This window comes from Enoplosus armatus, chromosome 2 (genome assembly GCF_043641665.1).
Source record: "Enoplosus armatus isolate fEnoArm2 chromosome 2, fEnoArm2.hap1, whole genome shotgun sequence".
NCBI classification, from domain to species: Eukaryota; Metazoa; Chordata; class Actinopteri; order Centrarchiformes; family Enoplosidae; genus Enoplosus; species Enoplosus armatus.
The window spans coordinates 8,425,755-8,447,011 of NC_092181.1; the positions used below are offsets into that span (position 1 = coordinate 8,425,755).

Consider the following 21,257-nt stretch of genomic DNA (forward strand, 5'->3'; position numbering starts at 1 on the left):
TCTCTGTTGAACATGGACTTTATTGATTCTGACATACACACACACACACACACACACACACACAGGGCTCTGGTTTTATTGTCCATGAACTGTCTTGTGCTCTCAGGGGACTATTTTTGTGTCATGGCTGAGTTGTAAATGCGCCTGTACAGTTTTTTTTTTCCCCTAAGTTTTACCAGGAAAGGTTTTGGTGGTATGAAAACGTATCTTAACGGAGTCAAAGGAAGCGCATGATTTGTGGCTCCTGAAGTTCCGTTACCGCCCGCTGCCAGTGTGCAAAGACGCCAAATGACCAACTTCCTCTTTCTTGTGCGACCACCTCGGCGTTTCTTGGGGCGGATTTTCTGCCTTTTTTCAAAGGAGGAATGTTACTCTCGTGGTTCTTAGCTAATCATTTCAGGCTCGGCTTCAGTAAACATCCATTTGCAAGTTGATTAGGCCCACCTAGCTACAAATGCACTCCAGTGCACCACAGCGTCGCAATAAATCCCACCTTCTTGAGCGTTTGTAATTTGTTTTCAGGTTTTTGTTGAGGTGTTAATTCAACTGTATGGTTTTTAAGAGGCTAAGAGGCCTCATATTTAGTCTACTCTTGGTGACGTAAATGGGCTGGACGTCATCAGAAACGTAGGCAAAAGCACCACAAACTTCAGCCCCCAAGATGGCTGTGAGGTTGAATCAACACCCCTCAAAAAAACAGTTTCAACAACAGAAAAAAAAAAACTTGCATTAGACTAAATTCGATTTAGAATTAGAGTTTGGGCGGCATGGTGGTGCAGTGGGAGGGAGAGCAGGGTCCGTATTGTCTACACGTGTATGCACTAGCTGGTGAATTCCACTTACCATTTAGCCATGTGTACCTAAAAGGCTGGCTACTGTGTATACTTGGACAAGACGAATAGCAGTCCAACTCTAACGAAGCAACAGAAATGAAAATGAAATGAAAACACACACGCTCAGCTCCCTCTGCAGCTGGCAGCAACAAACTTTTAACCTCCACCTTTGGCTTATTTCTGCCAGTTTGCCAACTTAAACAACAGTGTGTGTGTGTGTGTGCGCCTTTTCACAAGGCGTCTGTGTTTGGCTGAATTCCTTTTTAGCCTGGCACCTGCCACTGATGATGAAGTGTGTGTGTGTGTGTGTGTGTGTGAGTGAATGAGAGAGAGAGAGAGGCTCCTCCCACCCCCTTGGTCTCTCCAGTGTTTCGTCTTTATCGTCATCACGTCTAACCTTGACATGGTTCATCTCTGAAACTCTCTCTCCTTCAAATGGAGACGCAGAGAGGATGAGAGACCTGAGCACGGAAGGGGGGGGGGGGGGGTTAGGGAGGGAGGGAGGGAGGGAGGGAGGGAGGGGGAGAGAGAGTGAGCGAGCAGCCGAGAGAGATTATTCAAATCCCTCCCCCCTCCTCCCCTGCAGCATTGCTCCCTCTATGTGCGTGCGTGTGTGTGTGTGGGAGGGAGGGAGGGAGGGAGAGGGGGGGGGGTCTCTTTGGAAACAGCAGTGAAATAGAAGGAGTGTATAGATGCTTGTCTTTGTCCAACCAGCGTGTGTGTTTGTGTGTGTGTGTGTTTAAACGAGAGCTACAGTCTCTTGCTGCTGCGCTGTGCATCAGTGGACGGAGCGCTGCCTGTGTGTTTTTGTGCGACAGCAGAGACGGACTACTAATCATCTCTCCTCCCACACACACACACACACCTCTACTACCTCCTCTCGTTTTCCCTCCTCATTCTCTCTCTCTCTCTCTCTCTTCGTCTTCACCGTCGGATGCTTCACTACCACCTGGACGACAGCGAAGCTTGCAGCTATTTTTGGCGCCATTTTCTCTTCTTCCTCCATTGGCTGGGCCACAGAAACCTCTTCTCCTTCGGTCTTTATTTTTTTTATTTTTTTCTATTTTTTTATTTTTTTGCGGCGGCTTTGAATCGATGAAGGGCAGCTAGCGGCTTAACGGACGTCTTTTTTTTCCCCCCCTGCTTGTATTTCCCTCTGTACTGAGTCAAAGGTTTACCCTTTTTTTTTAATTTTTTATTTAAAATCCTGCATTTGTTTTTTGTGTGTTTCATGAAGATGCGAGGAACACATGCCAGCAGCAACGAACAAAGTCTTTTCCTTTTCTTGTGGAATAATTTTCACTCACCTCTGTAATTAAAGAAGAAGGAAAAAAAATATATTTTTACTTCCCAGAGAGTTCAGACTTCAGTGTGAAGCCACTATTGTGCATCTCAACATCATTCTTAAGTATTTTGGGAGCTTTGTAATTACGAGGAAATCATTTCCTGACAACAGGAAACAGGTCGGGCAGGCGAGAAGAAAAAAAAACTGGGTTGGTATTTCCTGGACTCTTTGACTCAGCTCCTCTGGACTCTCGAAGTTCTTATCCACTGGACAATCCAGACTAGAAGCATCAGTCTAAAACCGGGTCTCCAAGGGGATCAGAGGACAAGCGGAAGACGATGTTATGGTCTCCCAGACTGTCGCTGTCCAACTTCCACGTGAAGCTGACGGCCAAAGGGCTTTTCCGAAACCTCCAGCTGCTGCCGGGATGCAGGAAGAGCACCGTGGTCTTCCACGCAGGTCTGGACGCGTCGCTGTCCTCCATGTCCTCTCGCCGTCCAGCCATTCGTGGTTTCATCCTTTCAACGCATCATCCATCTTTCCCGCACAGATTTCAGGCCTCACCTCCAAACCCTCTGTGACAACACCCCCCCCCCATCCTCCAATCCTCCAGACTAGTTGTGATTCTTCACTGTTTCACACCAACCTTCTCATCCGTCCATCCGTCCATCATCTTCCTCTTTGCCGCGCGCTCTCAGAATGCTGGAAGACGCCTCCATGCAGGCCTGAAGCTGCCGTCCGGCACCTCTCTCCATCCGCCATAGATACACGTGTCAGGGTGGGGTTTAATTGGGATGCTACCACACCCTAGCATATGAGCTAATTGTGTTCTAGGCCACTCCACACATTCCTGAGAGCATGTTTGCTTTTGTGATGAGAAAAACTCAAAGAATCATTTGATTTTGAAACTAGTGTAACCACAAAAAAAAACATGTTTGCCTTTAAAACAGTAAAATACTTCTGTCGTATTACTTAATCCTCCGTTTCAACCCGTCGCCCTCCTCTTCGGCTTCATCTGATGGGGGAGGTTGCCTTTGAGAAGAAGTCTTTTTTTTTTAAGGTTAATCTTTAGTCATGGGATGGCAAGCCTGACTCCAGATCAGCCTCAAAGGCCACTTCACCCTCTCACACCACCACCTCCTCCTCCTCCTCCTGTTTTCCTTCATGGTGTTGGCAGCCATTGTTGCCTCCGTCTCTCCTCCACTGGGGGGGCTTTCAGCATTGTATGCGCCGGCTACCGCCACCGCCATGGATGTATAGGTTTACAATAGGGCCGTCAGTTGTCTCAACACTAGTGTGTGTGTGTGTGTGTGTGTGTGGAAGCTTTCTGCACGAGTGCCTGAGCAGTGGCGTGATGAATAGCTCCATGGCTGCTGGCTCCTCTTTAGCCGTGATACCCACGCCTGGAGGGCACCGACCACGTGACTCTCACACACATACGCAAACCAGAAATAGCCGAGCGCACATCTGGCTTTCACTTCTTCAGCCATTTAAAAGGTCTCTCTCTCTCTCTCTCTCTCTCTCTCTCTCTCTCTCTCTCTCTCTCTCTCTCTCTCTCTCTCTCTCTCTCTCTCTCTCTCTCTCTCTCTCGTGATGGCAGTAGGGCCTGGCCTCACTGTGATGGGGTTTAGTTCTTTTCCTACAGATAGATGCTGCTTTAAGCCTTGCAGTGCCCCGTATGTGAAAGGAGAGGGTGCCATTGCGAAATGAATATCTTTGGGCTTTTAGCCCGCCGAGCTAACAAGACACAACGTTGGCATGGATTGAACTCTCGAGCTCAATGCCGGCGTCGTCTCAACTGAACACAAAATAAGGCCGCGGACTAGAGCTGAATATTGTTTTTGTCTTTTTTTAAATGTGTGCGCGTGGTATGTAAGTTAAAAACACCGCCCTTCTTGAGATAATAAGAACATAGAATATTCTCATGTAGGATGTTATGAACAGGAGCGGCTGTAAAAAGAGAAAAGCCTTCAAGTTCAGAGCTGAGTTGAACTTTTTTTTTGTTTGTGTGTTTTTTGCTTTTGTTTTACAAGGAGCAAAAGAAGCTAAAGGCTGATTTCCAACAGCCTCATGTGGGTCTTGACTTGTGTGTGTGTTTTTGCCAGTATCACTGGGCCCCGCCGGCCTCATTGTAAGCATTAATTTCTCAAGTGGTGACAAGTGGTTTTGATCCATTTAGACGCTCTGCGTATTTTTTCATGTTCAGCAGCAGATGATGTGCAAACCGGCTCATGTTCTGCGGCCGGTAGTTTTTTTTTTTCTCTTTCCTCATTTGGTTTTTGCTTGTAATGTATGTTGTCATCACGATGTACCGTGTGTGTTCCTGCCCGACCCATCTTAGCCCGGCGGCACGTGTTTGGCTGCGGCGTGTTTTCTCGGTCTGAGCCCCACAGACCCACTTCCCTGCCGTTGCCTGCCATCGCCCAGGAATGTAGGTTACAGCAGGCTTTAGTCACCACACGTGCGCGCGCTCGGGAGGGATGCTGCACAGTGGTTCATATGAGGCTGGCAAATGATGCCGGCTTTAATCTGATGTGGAGGTTGCTGGGGGGGGGGGGGGTTGTTTTTTTTTTCTTTTGCCTAATGTGGTGGCGGACGAGGTTATTAGAGGTTGTATCTGCTGGGCTGGAATATTCTCCCCAGGCCTCAGCAGAGATGTGCAGTAGATTTTGGCTAATATTTTGTAAAACTAGGTGGAGATGTTCTCTGTGGAGATCAAGGACAGTTGTGTGCGGTTTATCTCACATCTGGACTCGCATCTGATCTAGAAACCTCCATGTGAAATGAGTAACTGTTGTTTTTACACAGTATCTGCCTCTGAGGCCAGATCCTGCTCTTATGTTCCACTCAGAAACAGCCAGTGGTTGAAGTGGTTACAGTTGCCTGTGCATTAATGGCACAGCAGTTTCTTGCATGAGGAGCCGGGTATTATTTTCATACTGAGAGCTCCTCTCCAGTTTCTCTCAGTCTTGCTACTGAAGCGGTTTGGATCACCTGTATGATGATACCCATTCGTAGTTCTCTCCTGCGGTTCGGTAGCACTTCTACAATCCCCGACCCACTGGTTGGATACTCTCCTCTGCAGTGTTACCTGTTCACAAGGTCATACGGAGCCACTAGCTGTGTTTCCATCCAACTGCCGAGCCAATCGGAAGCCAAAAATAATATTTCCATCGAGCAGAAAGACCGAAAGAGTCCTCTTGAACCGATTTAGTATTGTTAAAATGGTGTTGTTCGGCCATATCTCAAGATGGCCCAAAAATCAAAATGAGGAATTTTTGATGCAATTAACATCCGACACTTTACGGCTGTCGCGCAGGCACAGGTGTGCCAGGGTGTGCCGCTGCCACACGGGTTCGCCCCAACAGCCGGGATTTTATTGCGCCAGAACAGCACACATCACATCGGTGGTTATTCAAACACTACACATACAACGAAAGGGAAAACACATCACGACAATAAAAACAAGACATGTCTTGCACGTACTAATAGAATTGTCTCCCCCCTGTAGACGCAGGTGCGTCCCAATGGGGTTGAAGTCCTTGTTATTAACAGATGGATCATTATTAGCCCAGGCCTGTGTTTCACATATGACGTGGACTTGGATGCAGTGCAGCGCGTGTGAAAAGGGTATTCTTCACCCTTTGATGCATAAGTGGATCATTTTCTTGCAATATCTTTTTGTATTGAAAAGTTTGTTTTTTTGTTTTTTTATAATTTCTTGGTCCAGGTGTTAGATACCAGACCATTTACATTTTAAATGATACTTTTTAAGAAATTGTACTTTTTGTATTACTAACCCCAAGCTTCCATAAGTGGGCATCTCATAGGAACCTTTGATTCTTATCAACTGTCAGTGATAATTTTACTATCTGTAGTGTCACCACAGCAAGATGTGATGCATGTAATTATTACCTTAAAGGTCCCATATTATGCTCATTTCCAGCTCTATATTTTTATTCTGGGACTCCACTAGAGCAGTTTTGCATGATTCACAGTTCAAAATAGTCCTTATGTATCTTCTCCTGGCCCTTCATGCAGCCCCCCAGTTCCCCCCTCTGTCTGAAACAAGCCGTTTTAAACAGACTGAACAACCTCCAAAAACCTGAAGAGCAGTCCTGAGCAGAGCACTCCAATAACTTGTACTTCCTGGTTGTGCTTGTGACATCACAACCTTACTGAAGTCATGACGGGATCTGCTTTATAATAAAACAAGACATGGACTCACATTCATGACTTTTGGGTGGAAAAAGTGTGTTGTCATGTGCCATCAAATTAGCCTACTTTGTAGTTGGCTGACACTAGCTGGCTAACTAAGCGAGCTAACGTCACTGCATGCGTTGCGGTTGGGTTGTTGACTGGAGTGGCACCTCCTCCAGGCACACAGGGGAGGTGTCTTGGCTCCCGTCGGTCCCTCAGTGTCTGACTATAAGGCGGCGGCAGCAGCAGGCTGGCGTACTTCAGAGTGATCAGGGTGCTAGATCCCGCTGAAGACGGCTCCTTGATTAAAAGGGAGTCGGTGCTTGACAGCTTCTCCTTCCACTGTTGCTCAAATGTCAGTGCGATCTAATGATTTCCCCCTTGTCACTAAGCCGCGCGGCAGCCCAATCCATTTCAATTATGTTGGACCGTTCCTCACCCCGCCCCCCGCCCCCTGTGTGCTCTGATCACAGCTCTGGTTGATCAAACAGGCCGATACAGACCAACATGTTTTGCCTGGTGGCCGCCAGTAGGTGGCAGTATCTCTTTAAGTAAGTCGCTACCAGCTTCAGATAACACCACAGCCCCTCCCGCAGGTTGCGCTGCATTCTGGCCCACATACTGCACTTCTGCACAGAAAGCCTATTTGGCACCACACCAAAGTCAACTGGTTTATACCGACTTATTTTAGAGGCTTTTCGCACCTCCATGTCTTTGTAGCGAGTGTCGGGGCGCCCGGCTGTCTGTGGGCGACAGAGAGCCCGCTTGATGTCCGTGGATCTCTATATGAAGTGTTGTTGTTGATTTTGAGCCGCTGACATCTGTCCACTCGTAATTTATTTCCCCAGACTGAAATACAGCCATCTTTATATCCAGTCAGGGAGCGACTCTGGACGCTGTAGACCGGACAGACTACCCAGAAATAGATGGAAGGATGGGGGGGGGGGGGGGTAATGAGATGGACTACAGGGAAAGAAGCAGTGGAGGGCAGGAGAGCAGAGGAGACAGAAAAGATGTGTGTTGATCTCTCTCTCTAATTGCTTTGTCTCTGGTAATGCACTCCTTAATGCACACTCAGGGCCTGTCTCTCTCTCGCACACACACACACACACACAGGCTGGCCATCATTACCATGAAATCCCATGATGCATCTGTCTCAGCCTCCAACAGTCAGCAGGGCGTATTCTCATTCACCAGATGACAGCGAATGTGTGTGTGTGTACTGGGTTTTTATGTTTTCTGTGTTTGGCTGCTGTGGCAGTGGTCGAGTCCAGACCCCAGACTGACCCACACTCTGTCCCTGTGTGTGTGTGTGTGTGTTTGTGTGTGTGTGTGTGTGTTGTCTTAAGTTGTCTTTTACACACTTGTTTGTGGTTTTATGTCGGCGTGTGTCCTTACCACTTATGTTAATGGAATCGGCGTGTGTTCTGCGTGTGCGGGGACACCATGTTGAATGTCGTGCCTGCCGTCCGCAAACTAAGAGGACGCCATTCTCTTGCAGTGGACAAAAACAAACCCCGGGAGGCGCCGGCAAGACCGGCAAACACCAACAGCAGCAGCTCACAGGTAGCAGCGCCTGCAGGAGGAAACAACCAGAACCAGCAACAGCCTCCGCCTGACCTGGTATGTCCTCCTCCTCTTCTTCTTCTTTTATTTTTTGTTGAAGTGTTGAGCTTTAACATGCAAACTCAGCTCAGCGACGGATATTATATATATTTCAAGATCCTCATTCCTTTCACCGTTCATGTACTTAAAGTTCCTCTCGGTGGTGCCAGAGGAGCTGGCCACTGTACAAGTTGAATGAATCAATGAGACACAGAGCAGCAAAGTGCACGTATGTTTGTTATAATACATTATATTGGATCATTTCTCTGCGTGTATGTATTTTAGTTAGACGCCTTTTATCTTCTTCAAAATGTGGTTCAACATTTTAAAAAGTGGCATCATTAAGAGTGCAATTGGGTTTGGGTTCATGACATTTCTGATGAACAATCAGATCTTTTCATTAGTGTCCTCATCAAAGACGTCATCATGTATATTTTATTGCTAGATACCGGACGTGGTGAATGCTAACGCACCAGCGGCGCCAGCTCTCCCAGTGCCTGCCGCCGATGCCACCAACACCGGGTCAGGCACCGCCGGGGGAGCCTCTGGTCTGGGGCTCAAAGCGAGAACAGGGTCGCGGTCCAGCCCCAAAGCGGGATCCCGCCTCCAGAGCACGCTCAAGCCCGGCGCGGCCAGGGCCGCCGCGGACGGGACAGTCCCGACTAAACAGAACCCGAGCCGGGAGCAGGCCGAGAAGAAGAACCAGGCCATCAACCAGCTGAGGAAGCTGCTGGTCCAGGGGAACAAGAGAGTGGAGGCTCTGGCTACGGTCGTCCAACATCTCTTCACTGAGGTACTTCACTTATTTAGTGAAGAAATACTCCCACCAGCTGCTGTGCAGTGAAAGCTTCCATCCCTTATTTGCTGTTTTATGAACTGCATTAAAAAACATGAAAGGGGAACTCATGTTTTGCACATTGTTATACTGGCCTCATTTATATAACATTAATAATATTATATTACTATATGATGAACTATACAAAATACTAATACTACAGTGTAGACAAGGAGCTCACTGTAGAGCAGTGTGTCCAGTGCTGATGATGATGTGCAAATGGCCAGGCAGTGAGAGGCAGTGACTATAATCGCTGCCCTTTTTATTTCTTTTTAAAGCGTATCTGTGACCCTGTGGGATTTGAGTGTGGCTTTAAAAGTCCCATACCGTGCTCATTTCAGCTCTATATTTTCGTTCTCCATCTCCACCAGAGCAGCTTTGCATGACTCACAGTTGAAAAAAGTCCTTGTGTATCTCCTCCTGGCCCTTTCTGTAGTCCCCCAGCCCCCCCCCCCCCCCCCCCCCCCACACCTCTGTCTGAAACAAGCCGTTTTAGACAAACTGAACAACCTCCAAACACTCTCACTTTCTTCAATATGGGACCTTTAATATATCCAGTAGAGGCCAACATTAGTTGCTGTGCCTTATTAGCCTGCTGGCTAGTTAGAGGTTTGTTTAGCTTCAATCTTGTCAAGTGTACTGTGACACAGTAGCCAACATTTGAAAACAAAACTACTACTACTACTACACAAGGAAATGGGCTCCGCTTGTGTTTATGCTCTGCTGTTACGTATATTCTGTTTATCTGTTATTTGTGCACATGTCGGTTCTCACTGGACCTCCGCGGCGAGGTTGTGTAAGTCTTCTATAGCTCGAAATCCTGCGGGCGACCAAAATGTTGTCTCTTTCTGCCAAGTGTGTCTGTGCGTCCTCCGTTCACCTTTCTCTGGATGTTACTGAGAGTATATTGGGATGCAGCCAGTGTTGTACCTCCCTGTTAGTGAGTTTAGTGGGGATGGGTCCCTCTCTCCTGCTGCAGCACCATAAAACTTTAAAAGGCAAATAAGGTGGATGCGATTGTACATGCAAATGTAATATTGCAGCTTCAAGAGGGGTGGTGGGGGTGTGGGGGGGGGGGGTGAACGAGGGGGAAACGATCACTTATCCCGCACGCCATCCTTCCCCTCGGGCAGAATCGGAGCAAAGCACCCACAGCCTGTAATCAAAGCATCACTCAGCAGCCGTTGGTGATAGGAGGAGCGGAGTAACGGCAGCAGGGAGAGGCTCGTCTGAGTCCACGCCCGGCTGCCGTTAACGACGACGACAACAACAACAACAACAACAACAACACACAAGGCCTGCTGCTGTGTCACATCGATGTGTTGATGGATTTGTGTGCGTGCGTGTGCGTATTGTGTACAATAGCTGCGGTTTGCTTTGCCTGTTGTCAGCTACGATGGGGTTGTTTACAACAGCTGACGTTACCCTGGTAACGGGTGTGTGTGTGCGTCGTTCCTGGTGTAAACACGCTCCTCACACTACTTCCTTTGGTTGAAGCATTTGGGACTGTTTATACTGTAGCAGGCTGGTGATTGGTCCATTCAGGCACCAGGACATGTCAGTCACAGAGTCCCGGACATGGATATGCTGCTCCGTAAATATTTGCTGTCTGGTTACTGGGACTAGTGATTTTCTGTTGGCAGAGCGTAGTGAAATCAAAATGAATGCACACAAACACACGGTGCTGGTGTTTGGGGTTTAGCCACAATAACATTCGAGGGGGGGGGGGGCATATGTGGAATAGTACTAATGCTTTTAGTTAGTGAGCCCTCGGGGGATTTTACAAGCACACACACACACACACACTTGTACAGCTCATTGTACAGGCTTGTTTTTTGTACAGCTTTTACTCAATCCACCAAATTTGCAGTAAGTTGTGTAGATTTCATAACTAATCTGTGCAACAAGTGTATTAGCATGACATGCTAATACTCTAATACTATAATGCTAATACTCTGCAACTCTCACTTTCTTCTGTCCACTAATAATAATGATAATAATAAGTAAAGATTACAAACTGTACACTATAAAATCTGAGATCATCTTTCATGTGTATTTTATTAAGAGCATGTCAAGTCTGCTACATAACTATAGTTGATTGATCATTTATTTTACCTCAGCAAAATACAGCACCTTAAAGTGGACCGATGCACCCAGAAGCAAAGTCAGCAACTACACACACACACACACACACACACACACACACACGGTGACCCTTTCCCTTTACTGATAACAGACATGCAAACAATACTAAGAAGTGGTGTATTCTTGCTTTCAAGATGGACATGAACACACACACTTGTCCTCAGTGTATGTGTGTGTGTGAGAAGCACAGGACAGCAGTTACCTGGCAGCATGTGTCTCTCGGGGGGGGGGGGGGGGGGGTGTCTCATTATCTGTAGAGTAACCTGTTATCCGCAGTAACAACCCTGCACACAGTGCAGCATCAGTGTGTGTGACTGTTAACTGTTACATAACTCTCAGCATCGGCTTTGTGTATTTTTGTTTCTGTGGCCATTTCTTGGCGGGCGGGTGGGTGGGAGGTGGGGGGGTGTTGTAAAGTACGTAAAGATCAGCTGAGAGAGAGCGCAGGAGCCTTCCTGCACTGGGTTATTGATTTAGATGGACGGGCTGGTGGAAAGTGGAGTGGAGGGGGGGGGGGCTGATGGATAGAAGAGAGGGGAGGGGTGGAGGAATGCAGCAGCTGCACTTCAAGCCCTGGAGCTCTTTTGATTTGTGTGTGTGTCTGAGATAATGTGTGTGTCTGTGTGTGTGTTTTTTTTTTTTTATCTAAAGCACAAATACCAGCACTATCTAATCTGTCCTACGCACTTGAAAGGTGACTGGTGATTATAAACCGGCCACTTTCCCCTGGGGGGGCGGGGCTGCTTGGTTTAGTGAAAGGGGGTGGGGGCTTTAGTGAGTGTTTTCATATGTTGGCAAGATGTATAAAGGACTTCAATAGCCATAAACTCTGTAAGGGAGTGCAGTGAACATTTCTTTAAAGCTACAAGTGTCATTTTTAACTACATTTCTATGGTTTTCTATCGGTTTGTTTTTGGTTTTGCGTGCACTAGTTCTTTTTAATGTAAACGTTAAACCGAAGAAGTAGGAAGTTCGAGGAGGACATGAGTAAAGGCACGAGAGGCATGTGGTTCGATGCGGATCCACGGGGGTTTGTGTGTAAATAGGGAACAAGGGAAAGTGCTAGATGGGATAGGAAAAGAAGGTGGTGCAGAAATAACTCGCATTCCTCCATCATACAGTATCCAGGCAAGAGGAGGAGGAGGAGGAGGAGGAGGAGGAGGAGGAGGAGGAGGAGAAACAGACAGAGGGGGGAGGGAGGACGGGGAGCTCTGCTGTGAACAGGTAGAGTGGGAGGAGTGGAAGTGGCCGAGTGAGCACTGAGTAACAGAGAGAGAGAGGGAGGGAGAGAGGGAGGGAGCGTCCCATTCAGTAGGAGGGCAGAGAGAGAGAGAGAGTGTGTGTGTTTGTTTGATAGAAGCAGGGAATCATTTTTTTAAGTGTGTGTGTGTGTGTGTCTTCGTTCCACTGAGAAATGGGCTCCACGGCCAGCAAAGCCCATGCAAAGCCCAGCAAGGCCCCCCCCCATCGCCGCAGGAAGAAACGCAAGGTGTGTGTGTGTGTGTGTGTGTGTGTGTGTGCGCGCGTAGACGTGTTTCTGCTTTCCACTCATCTGCTGCTTGAGCTTTCCTTTCTCTTCACTGCTGCTGGTCGGTCAGCCGGAACAAGTCGGGGGGGGATTTAGGAAAGAATTTTACAATGGGGGTCACTTTACGGGAGCCCAGCGCGGACGGATTTTCCGCCGTCGGTTATTTGGACCGTGAGTGTCACGGATAGGTTCTGGACCTGAGGACCTGAACCCTCCTCATCCTGCTACGTCTCACCACCATCTTCTGTCTCACCTCTCCAACAATCTCCTCAGAGTTCCTATTTTCACTGCCGGAAACCTTTCGGCCTTCATTGCAGGCCTCTCTTTGTCGCCTCCCGTCTCTATCTGCTCTTTCACTTTACTGACCCCCCCAGACAACAGATGGACTTTATGGCTGTGTGTGTGTGTGTGTGTGTGTGTGTGTGTGTGTGTGTGTGTGTGTGTGTGTGTGTGTGTGTGTGTGTGTGTGTGTGTGTGTGTGTGTGTGTGTGTGTGTGTGTGTGTTTGAAAGCAAGGAGGTGGGAGCTCAAGCACCCGGTTTCCATTGTAAATTCCACTACTCCTGTTGTAAAGCTGCTGTTCAGCATGTGTGTGTGTGCCAGAGAGAGTAAATGTTACGGTAATGGATTGAAATGCGGGACATGTGATCATAATATTCTGTCTTTTGAAATGTGTGTGTTGGTAATAGTGTTCCTACAGGGTAAGGATGAGATATTTCAGTTTTTGATGTTATTTGTTCATTTTTTTATTTGGAGTTGACTTCAAGTTCATTTTCCCTCAGGGGAGGGGGCAACAAGATAGGATCTGGTCACCCTGCTATAATATTTGGGACTTTAATCTGTACAGCATTCCTGGTCACAGCCCTGCCTCTCCAACCACAGCTGACCTTTACAATTGTTCCCTGTAGCTGACCATGAAGCCAGTGGAGGAGTGGGGGGGGGGGTTATTATTATTATTATTATTATTATTCTGCCATCTAACTCAGAATATAGTCCTCAACTTAAGAGTCCGAATAGCGAATGCTTTTAGCCTCGGTGTGCATGTTATCGATCTCTGCTCAGAATGGACTTTAAATTGAGCTGATCTTCTCTCCTGTGCAGCGCGAGGACGCCTTGAAGCAGAAGAGGGCGCTGTCGCTGGAGCTGGCAAACCTCCGGGACGAGCTGGGTAAGTTTTTTTTTTTCTATGCACCCCCCCCCACACACACACACAAGCGCGCTCTGGTGCAACGCGTTGGTGGTGCAGCTGCTCCTCCTTCCTCTGCCAAGAGGAGCCTCTGCACACGCCCGGCAACACGTCCATTGTCCACGCAGTGCACCTGTTGTTGTTGTTGTTGTTTTTATGTGTACATGAGGATGAGTAGATTATGCATCAACATCAATGAGTGTCATTAAGTTAAACATTTCATTTGACGTGTGTCTGCGCCACTGTCATTTGTCAGATTTTAAATGGATCTTGATGTTTAAAAGTGTGTTAAGAATTTAAGCACCTTGAAGCCACCGACCTCCACACAGTCTACCGCGGCCCCTCACAACCGTCTCCAAGTCCAAAGTGGAACAGCGTAACACGCAACATAATTGCAGCAGATGAGCGAGACTTTCAATAGCGAGAGATGATCCCCCGGCACTGCTGGGGAGGTCACGGAAAATGATTAGGGATCAGTTTCCATGTCGAGTGTGTGTGTGTGTGTGTTTGAGGTGTGTTGCTCAGCATTTGACAGCCTGCCATTTAACTGTCACTGAGACAATGCCCAAGTTCAACAAAGGGAAAAACCGTCAGGGGAAGTGAAGGCACTTACACACATACAGTATATAATATTATAATTAGTTTCAGGAGGATTTACTGTCACATACGTGTTCCTGGGATGAAAGCTTTCTATTAGGGGATCTGAACACACACACACAAAAAAAAAAAAAAACCATTAAGGTGGCAGTGTCTGACAGTACTCTCTGTGTCCTAAATACTAAGCCACACTGGTGTGTATGCACTCAGAGAGCTGGGAGTGTGTATCATGTCAATAGCAGCTCTACCAGTTTGGCTGATACAGCATGATTCTGAAAGATCTCACACACACACACACACACACACACACGCACGCACGCGTGGGGCCACTGACAGACAGACACGTACACACTCACTTACACATTGTGTGTGTGTTCACGTGCTGCGTTGACATAGCAACGTGAAGGCGTGCCGAATTACGCACACGCGCGTATCATCAGTATATTAAAAATAACCATGGCTGTAATTTAAGTATATTCAAGTACACACACACACACACACACACACACACTTCTGCTCTGAATGCTGTGTTATATTTGGCACGTTGGACACACATACACACACCGGAGAGCAGAGGGGCCTTTAACTTCTATAATAACATCATAAAGAGGGCGGCGTAGACCTGCTCCATATGAAAAGTGCCCCAAATAAAGTTGAGTTGAAGCGCTCCCCAGCACTTTCTTTCTGTCTGAAACATCCCCCCCCCGCTTCCACTTTCCCCCTCACCTTTTTCCTTTTATTGCATTGTTTGACCTTTTGACTCATCTCCTTACACACAGAGCTGAGGAATGTCAGCGATTTAGAGGCCGCTGCTGTGTCACTACACACACACACACACACACACACACACACACACACACACACACACACACACACACACACACACACACACACACACACACACACACAGAGAGCTGTATGTCGAGCTTGACAGTGTAGAGCGACTTTCACACGACTGCTGCAGCTATTCGGATCAGGTCAGGTCGGTGCAGCATTCCCGCTCCTCCCTCCGCGGCCACACAGGTCTCGCTTATCCTGAAATGCGACAAAAGGTTTATTTTGTCACAAAAATGCTTCAGTGTTTCAGATCTTCTCGTATGATCGATGTTTACTTACGAGGGAGCTATTTTTTCCCCGAGGCACTTTTTTAAACCGAAACCTGCATGTGCACAATCCACATTTTGGCTTGACAGTGTGACACTTTCAAAATGGTTTACAAAGACTCCCGGCCTGAAGCTGTCGAAGATGAGATAATCCGTCATTAACCCCCCCCTCCCCCCCCACCCGCTGGGGAGAAGAAGAGGGGTCTCTCCTGAAATGATGTCTGCACCTGCTGTCACACACGGCGCACACACACACACACAACGCACAGTTTGTGTTGTCCGGTACACGACAGAGAACACGCTTGTGTCCGAGCTGCTCTCAGCTGTTGTCGGCTTTTTTTTGTGTGTGTGTGTGTGTGTGTGTGTCTGTCACCACGGCGACAGGCGCTCTGCACTCGCACCATGCAGCTCCATTCAGAGAGAAAACGGCAACTGTGCCCGGCTACAGCCAGTTGTTACCACACAGTTTATACACAAGGTGGAGTCTGACGGTGTCCCCTGTGTCCCGGTTTGGTGGCCCAGGGTGCTCCGTTCTTCATCCGGATGTTGTACCCAAATATCTGCGATTAGACGCGGCCATAAATCAAGATGGCGTGCGGTGGGCAGGTAGAGACGGGTGGGGGGGGGGGGGGGGGGTAAGCCTGCGTGTGCTTGCGGGTTTTCAATTAGTCATGAGAGGAATGAGTCCCGCCGCATACTTGTGAGCTGACTTGCAGATGTTTCGTGGGTCGGATCTCGCATCTGCCCCCGTCAGAGTCGTTGAACTGGAATGTGGTTGTCAGGGAATGCTGAGGAACACACACACACACACACACACACACATAGGGAGAGAGAGAGAGAGAGAAAATGTGTTATTCATTACCTGTTGAGACACCGACTGTTCCAGGCATGTCCCATCTCAGCACCGTCTGGAATGACATAATGTGATATGATGAGTGTGTGTGCGTGTGTGTGTGTGTGTGTGTGTGTGTGTGTGTTTATATGGCAGTAAAAGGTCAAAATAGTAGCTCAGCAAAGGCTAACAGGTTCCACATCTGGCCCCCACTCCCCTCACATCTGCCCTCCAAAGGGTTTCTAACTGAGACCTTATGGTGCGTAATAAACAGCTGATTCCCAACCTGTTCGCTCTTTCGCTCTCCTTTTTTTTTTTGTCTTGTTTTGCAACGATCCCGAACCAGAAAGTTGGACCCTGACCCCCATTTGGACTAGCCGGAGGAAACGTGCAACATGTGGCACATATCAGTAAACAGTAGTAAAGAGTTTCACACTGAATGTCCCCCCCCCCCCCCACTCCTCTCTCCCCACCTCCAGTTGCGTCGTCGCATTGCTGCAGGCATCTGCAGAAGGAGAAGGAGGAGGTGCGCGTCAGCCTGGAGGAGGCCTTAAAGAGGCTGGAGGAGCAGCACAAGGAGGAGCTGGTGCAGCTGGAGGACAGGTGCGGCACTCCGCCTCTGCTGATGTGCTCACGGCTGGACACGTGCACGGGGATATTTATAACCATAATGAAGTGTGTGTGTGTGTGTGTGTGTGTGTGTGTGTGTCTGTCAGATTGAGGAGTTTTTACCAAACAGAGTGGGACAAAGTCCACCAGACGTACCAGGAGGAGGCTGACAAATGCCGCATGTTGATGGAACAGCAGGTTGGAGCGCACACACACACACACACACACACACACACACACGACCAATCAGACCCATCACAGTCCCTGCTGTCGTGCTGACTGGAGACGAAATGTCTCTGCCGGTTCTTTGAGTTAAACACTGTGGCGTCACATTCAGAGGCACAATCCCACCCCCACCCCCTTCAGATTGAACTCTGATTGGTTCACAGGAGCTCGATGTGACTCACAAACAGGATCTCATTGGCTCTCTCACACACACACACACACACACTCCCTGATTGGATTCTGCACACACCGTGCAGCTGCTCATAAAACAATCTCTGCCAGAGATTTATGACCATCGCCGTGGTTACATCTCTGATGCAGTTAAACACGCTGGAGTATGATCATTATATATTTTTTTCTTTGCTGTATCTCCCCCCACACTGTCAGGTTTCTGTGTAATCTAAAAACATGACCAGTCTGCATCAGAGGACTAACGGACGAGCGACAACACTTCACAACCCGAATAAACACATGTAATAGCCAGATACTGGCGAGGGCAGTGAAAGTGAGGGACTGGATCAGTGGTGTGGCGCTTTCTCCGTTTTACTTTTGGCGCCAGTAAAGTCGCGTGTGCTCCGCCCCTGATTTCGCGTCTGCGTCCTTTAAAGGTGGAGGAGCTGAGGAGGCGACAGGAGGCGGAGAGGAAGGACCAGGAAGCGAGCCACAGCCAGAAGGTGGAGTCTCTCAAACTGCAGTATGAGACCTCCATACAAGGTGTGTGAATAGTCTGACGACATTTACATGTTTAACTGTTGATTGCTGCCCTGTTTTGAATATATTCACGATTTGTTGTTGGTGTGTTTGTGCGTTTCAGAGCTGAAGAGGATCCAGCAAGCGGACCTGGAGAACCTGGAGAAAACACTGAAGGAGACGGAAACATCTCTCTTCGTAAGAGACGCCCACATAATCTCACGCCTTTCAAAAGAAGACATTCAACTTCGGTGTCTTTTAATGGAACACTGTGCGATTTCAATAAAGTAAAAACAGCCTGTGTATGCACTCCAAAGTTTGCTAACCAAAAAAATGATTCTTGTTGATGATTTATCGTGGGGAAAAAGTCTTGTGCGCTGCCTACCAAACTCCCTGCAATTTAACACCGATTGAGTAAAAATCCTGTAGTTCGGTTGTAATTTTGGAAGCAAACAATCCACACGAAGAAGACTCTAAAAAAGCTATAATGTGTCACACCATCTGGCACGTCTGGAGGATTTCACGCCGAACATATGTTTTGTTTTGTGCTGCTTCTTCATGTTGGCGGTAGTGTGTTTGCAGGTCCTATTGTTTTTGACTCCTGACGTGTCCCGTCTTCACTTTGTTTCGAGCCAGCAGCTCAGCGTTCACTCAGTAAGGACTCGCGTGTCTCTCTGTCTCCTCTCACCAGGAGAAAGTGTCGGAGCTGTCCGCCGAGAAGGAGGCTCTGAACGAGAGGCTGAGAGCGGAGGAAGAGAGGAGGAAGAGCATACTCGGTGACAAGAGCCTGGTAAAGACTAAAGTTTCTAAAGCCCCAAACGAGACACTAAAAACAAGTCATTGCAGAGGGGGTGAAGAGGGGACACCGGGTCAAATTCACAGCTGAATTCTCACCATCAAGCATGCATCATTCTGATACTGTACTAATATCTAGTATCTAGTAGAGCTGCAGTCTACATGCTCTATTCGGAGCTGACTAATGCTGCCCGCTCTGAACGCGTGTTTTGTTTTGTTCGTTTTGTGCAGAAGGACTCCCACACAGTGTACCTGGAGCAGGAGCTGGAGAGTCTGAAGGTGGTGCTGGAGATCAAGAACAACCAGCTGCACCAGAAGGAGAAGAAGCTCATGGAGATGGACAAACTGGTGGGCGTCGAGCTGTCTCCGTCACGTCTTATCTAAACGCTGTTTCAGAGTTCTGAAAGTCTGGTTACTGTTCACTTTTTGTTATGCATGTAGGAGCTTACATCAAACCAGCGTGTGTGTGTGTGTGTGTGTGTGTGTGTGTCGCAGGTGGAGTCTAATGTGAAACTGGGTGAGTGTCTGAAGAAGGTCCAACAGGAGAATGAGGACTACAAGGCCAGAATGGACAAACACGCTGCTCTCTCCAAGTATGTTGTACTCCTCCTCCTCCTCCTCCTCCTCCTGGTGGAGTTTTGTCCCGTTTTTTTTCCTCCACCCATCTTGATGGTTAGACTCCAGCAGTCTCTGCTTCATATTGTCAGACCTGTGACATGTAAAACTCTTTAGTGTTTGATTGCACCTACCTGGAAAACCAAGTGGGATCAGGTTTCACCCTCTGGGACAACGTAGTGACTGCAGTTTAAAAGGCAGTGTACTTTTTTTTTTCTTTTTTACAGCCACACGTTTTAAATAATTCGGATTTACATGTGTGAACCGACCGCCTCGTGTTTTGTAACGTATGGTGGAGGCGCAGCTCACCGTCTGTGGACTTTTAACCCTTGCAGAGTGTGAACAGAAGGTCAATCAGTCATGCGATCAGGGGCTTTTTATCTTCCCTTGAACTCGTAATCCTGTAAGATAGAACATTGTGTTTTGGCCTAGACTCAGCAGGAGCAGCCATGAATTCAAATAACTTAAGTCTCATTTGTGATTAGTTTGTAATCCGACCAGTGAAAACATGCGACGCTGTGTATTTTGTTGACCTCTTGTTAGTTCTTGTTTGAGAGCTCACCCTTTTGACCAACATGAAGCGGTTTTTGCTGATATTAAAATCCACGGTCAGTTCAACCTGGGCTCACTCTCATGCCACAGCGTGTCCCACTACAGCTCTCCGTCTCCCCCTGCAGGCAGCTGTCCAGCGAGCAGGCCATCCTCCAGCAGACGCTGCAGAAGGAGTCCAAGGTCAACAAGCGTCTGTCCATGGAGAACGAGGAGCTGCTGTGGAAGCTGCACAACGGCGACCTGCTGGCGAGCCCCCGCCGCCTCTCGCCCACCTCGCCCTTCAGCTCGCCGCAGAACTCGGCCTCTTTCCCCACGGCTGCGCCCTTATCGCCCAGATAACCCTCGACAAACTCCTCCCTCTCCTCTGACCCCCCTGATTCTCCCCGCAGGGCCTCGACGGAGAGGGAAGCCTGCGCTGCTGGATATTAACGTGTACATTTGGAATAAAATTGCATTAAAGGACGCTTCTTTTGTAAGTGAAAAAGACTTTGCAGTGGCACCGATGCACTTCAGTTTAGCGTGGGACTGGCCTTGCTCTACCAAACGCCTGGTTCTCAAGCAAACCTTTCTTCTTTTTTTCTGAAGAAAACCTCCGAACAGGCACACCTCAGGGTCTGTACATAGCGCCTCACTTTTGTTATGACTATCCTTACCGTTTTTTTTTTTTGTTATGTTGTACAGTTTTAAGTTCGGCTCATCCTGTTCTTTCTGAAGAGTTGGATGAGGAAAAGGAAAAAGCTTTTTGATTTGTGGCATATGCAGGTTTGTGGACGCAGACTCCAAGTTGTTGCGGCAAATTGAACAAATGACGGGTACTTCTTGGTGGATTAGCAGCGATTTGTTTTTGCCTTTTCCCCTTCTTTTAAAGAGAATGCCCCCCCCCCACCCCCAAAGAGCGAAGCTCAATCACTGATCCGCTTTGGACCTCCTTTTCGGAGGAAGTGGATGGACTTGGTGTCCCTCTATGGGCAAACGGGAAGACACGTTCCGGGTGTTCGTCTGAGGAGCTAACCCGAACCTTTTTGATCCGGTGGATATCTGTTCCTCTGTGTGAGCTCCTCACAACCTCTACCTTAATCTACTATGTGGAATGTAATCACCCTTGGATGTTAAATCTGAGCAGGCCAGTTCAGATACACACACACACACACACACACACACACACACACACACACACCTTAAGAGCCAAAAATGCAGTTTATTTAAGAAGGATGGTGTTAGCCAGGACAGTGTTTACCCCCCTTTACTTTTTCCCTTGAATCTCATTAACAAAGGGATATGACCCCCCCCCCCCCCCCTCCCCCAATCTGCCTTTGCCTTGGGTTACACATTAAATCACCAGAAAACCCCCTCCAGTGATCATTTCCATAGAGAAAACTTAACTTCTGGCCTCTGTTTTTACTGAATCCCAAAAGAAATCATCACTTTGTGTGTCTTGTGTCTGTCCTGAAAAAAAACAAAAAAAAACCCAATGGAAACCAATGTACCCAAATTGCCTCAGCCTGTACCATGTTCTGTTATATTTTGGACACAGAATAAATACGACATATGACATAAGATTAAAGCAACATTTGTTTTTATTTTGAATATTCAAAGAAGCGCAGTGGTACACACTTTTTGTCA

General features: G+C 47.9%; 1 protein-coding gene across 1 annotated transcript in view; it reads left to right on the forward strand.

The window, feature by feature from the left end:
* Positions 1–21,191, forward strand: part of LOC139295483 (microtubule-associated tumor suppressor 1 homolog) — a 33,938-nt gene extending 12,747 nt beyond the window's left edge. The window contains exons 8-18 of the mRNA XM_070917681.1: positions 7,820–7,941; positions 8,369–8,716; positions 13,532–13,598; positions 16,628–16,751; positions 16,865–16,955; positions 17,591–17,696; positions 17,797–17,870; positions 18,364–18,462; positions 18,699–18,815; positions 18,963–19,060; positions 19,760–21,191. Coding sequence (XP_070773782.1) covers positions 7,820–7,941; positions 8,369–8,716; positions 13,532–13,598; positions 16,628–16,751; positions 16,865–16,955; positions 17,591–17,696; positions 17,797–17,870; positions 18,364–18,462; positions 18,699–18,815; positions 18,963–19,060; positions 19,760–19,973 — 1,460 coding nt within the window. The 3' untranslated portion in view covers positions 19,974–21,191. The remainder of the gene's footprint in view (positions 1–7,819; positions 7,942–8,368; positions 8,717–13,531; positions 13,599–16,627; positions 16,752–16,864; positions 16,956–17,590; positions 17,697–17,796; positions 17,871–18,363; positions 18,463–18,698; positions 18,816–18,962; positions 19,061–19,759) is intronic.
* Positions 21,192–21,257: the final 66 nt, after the last annotated feature.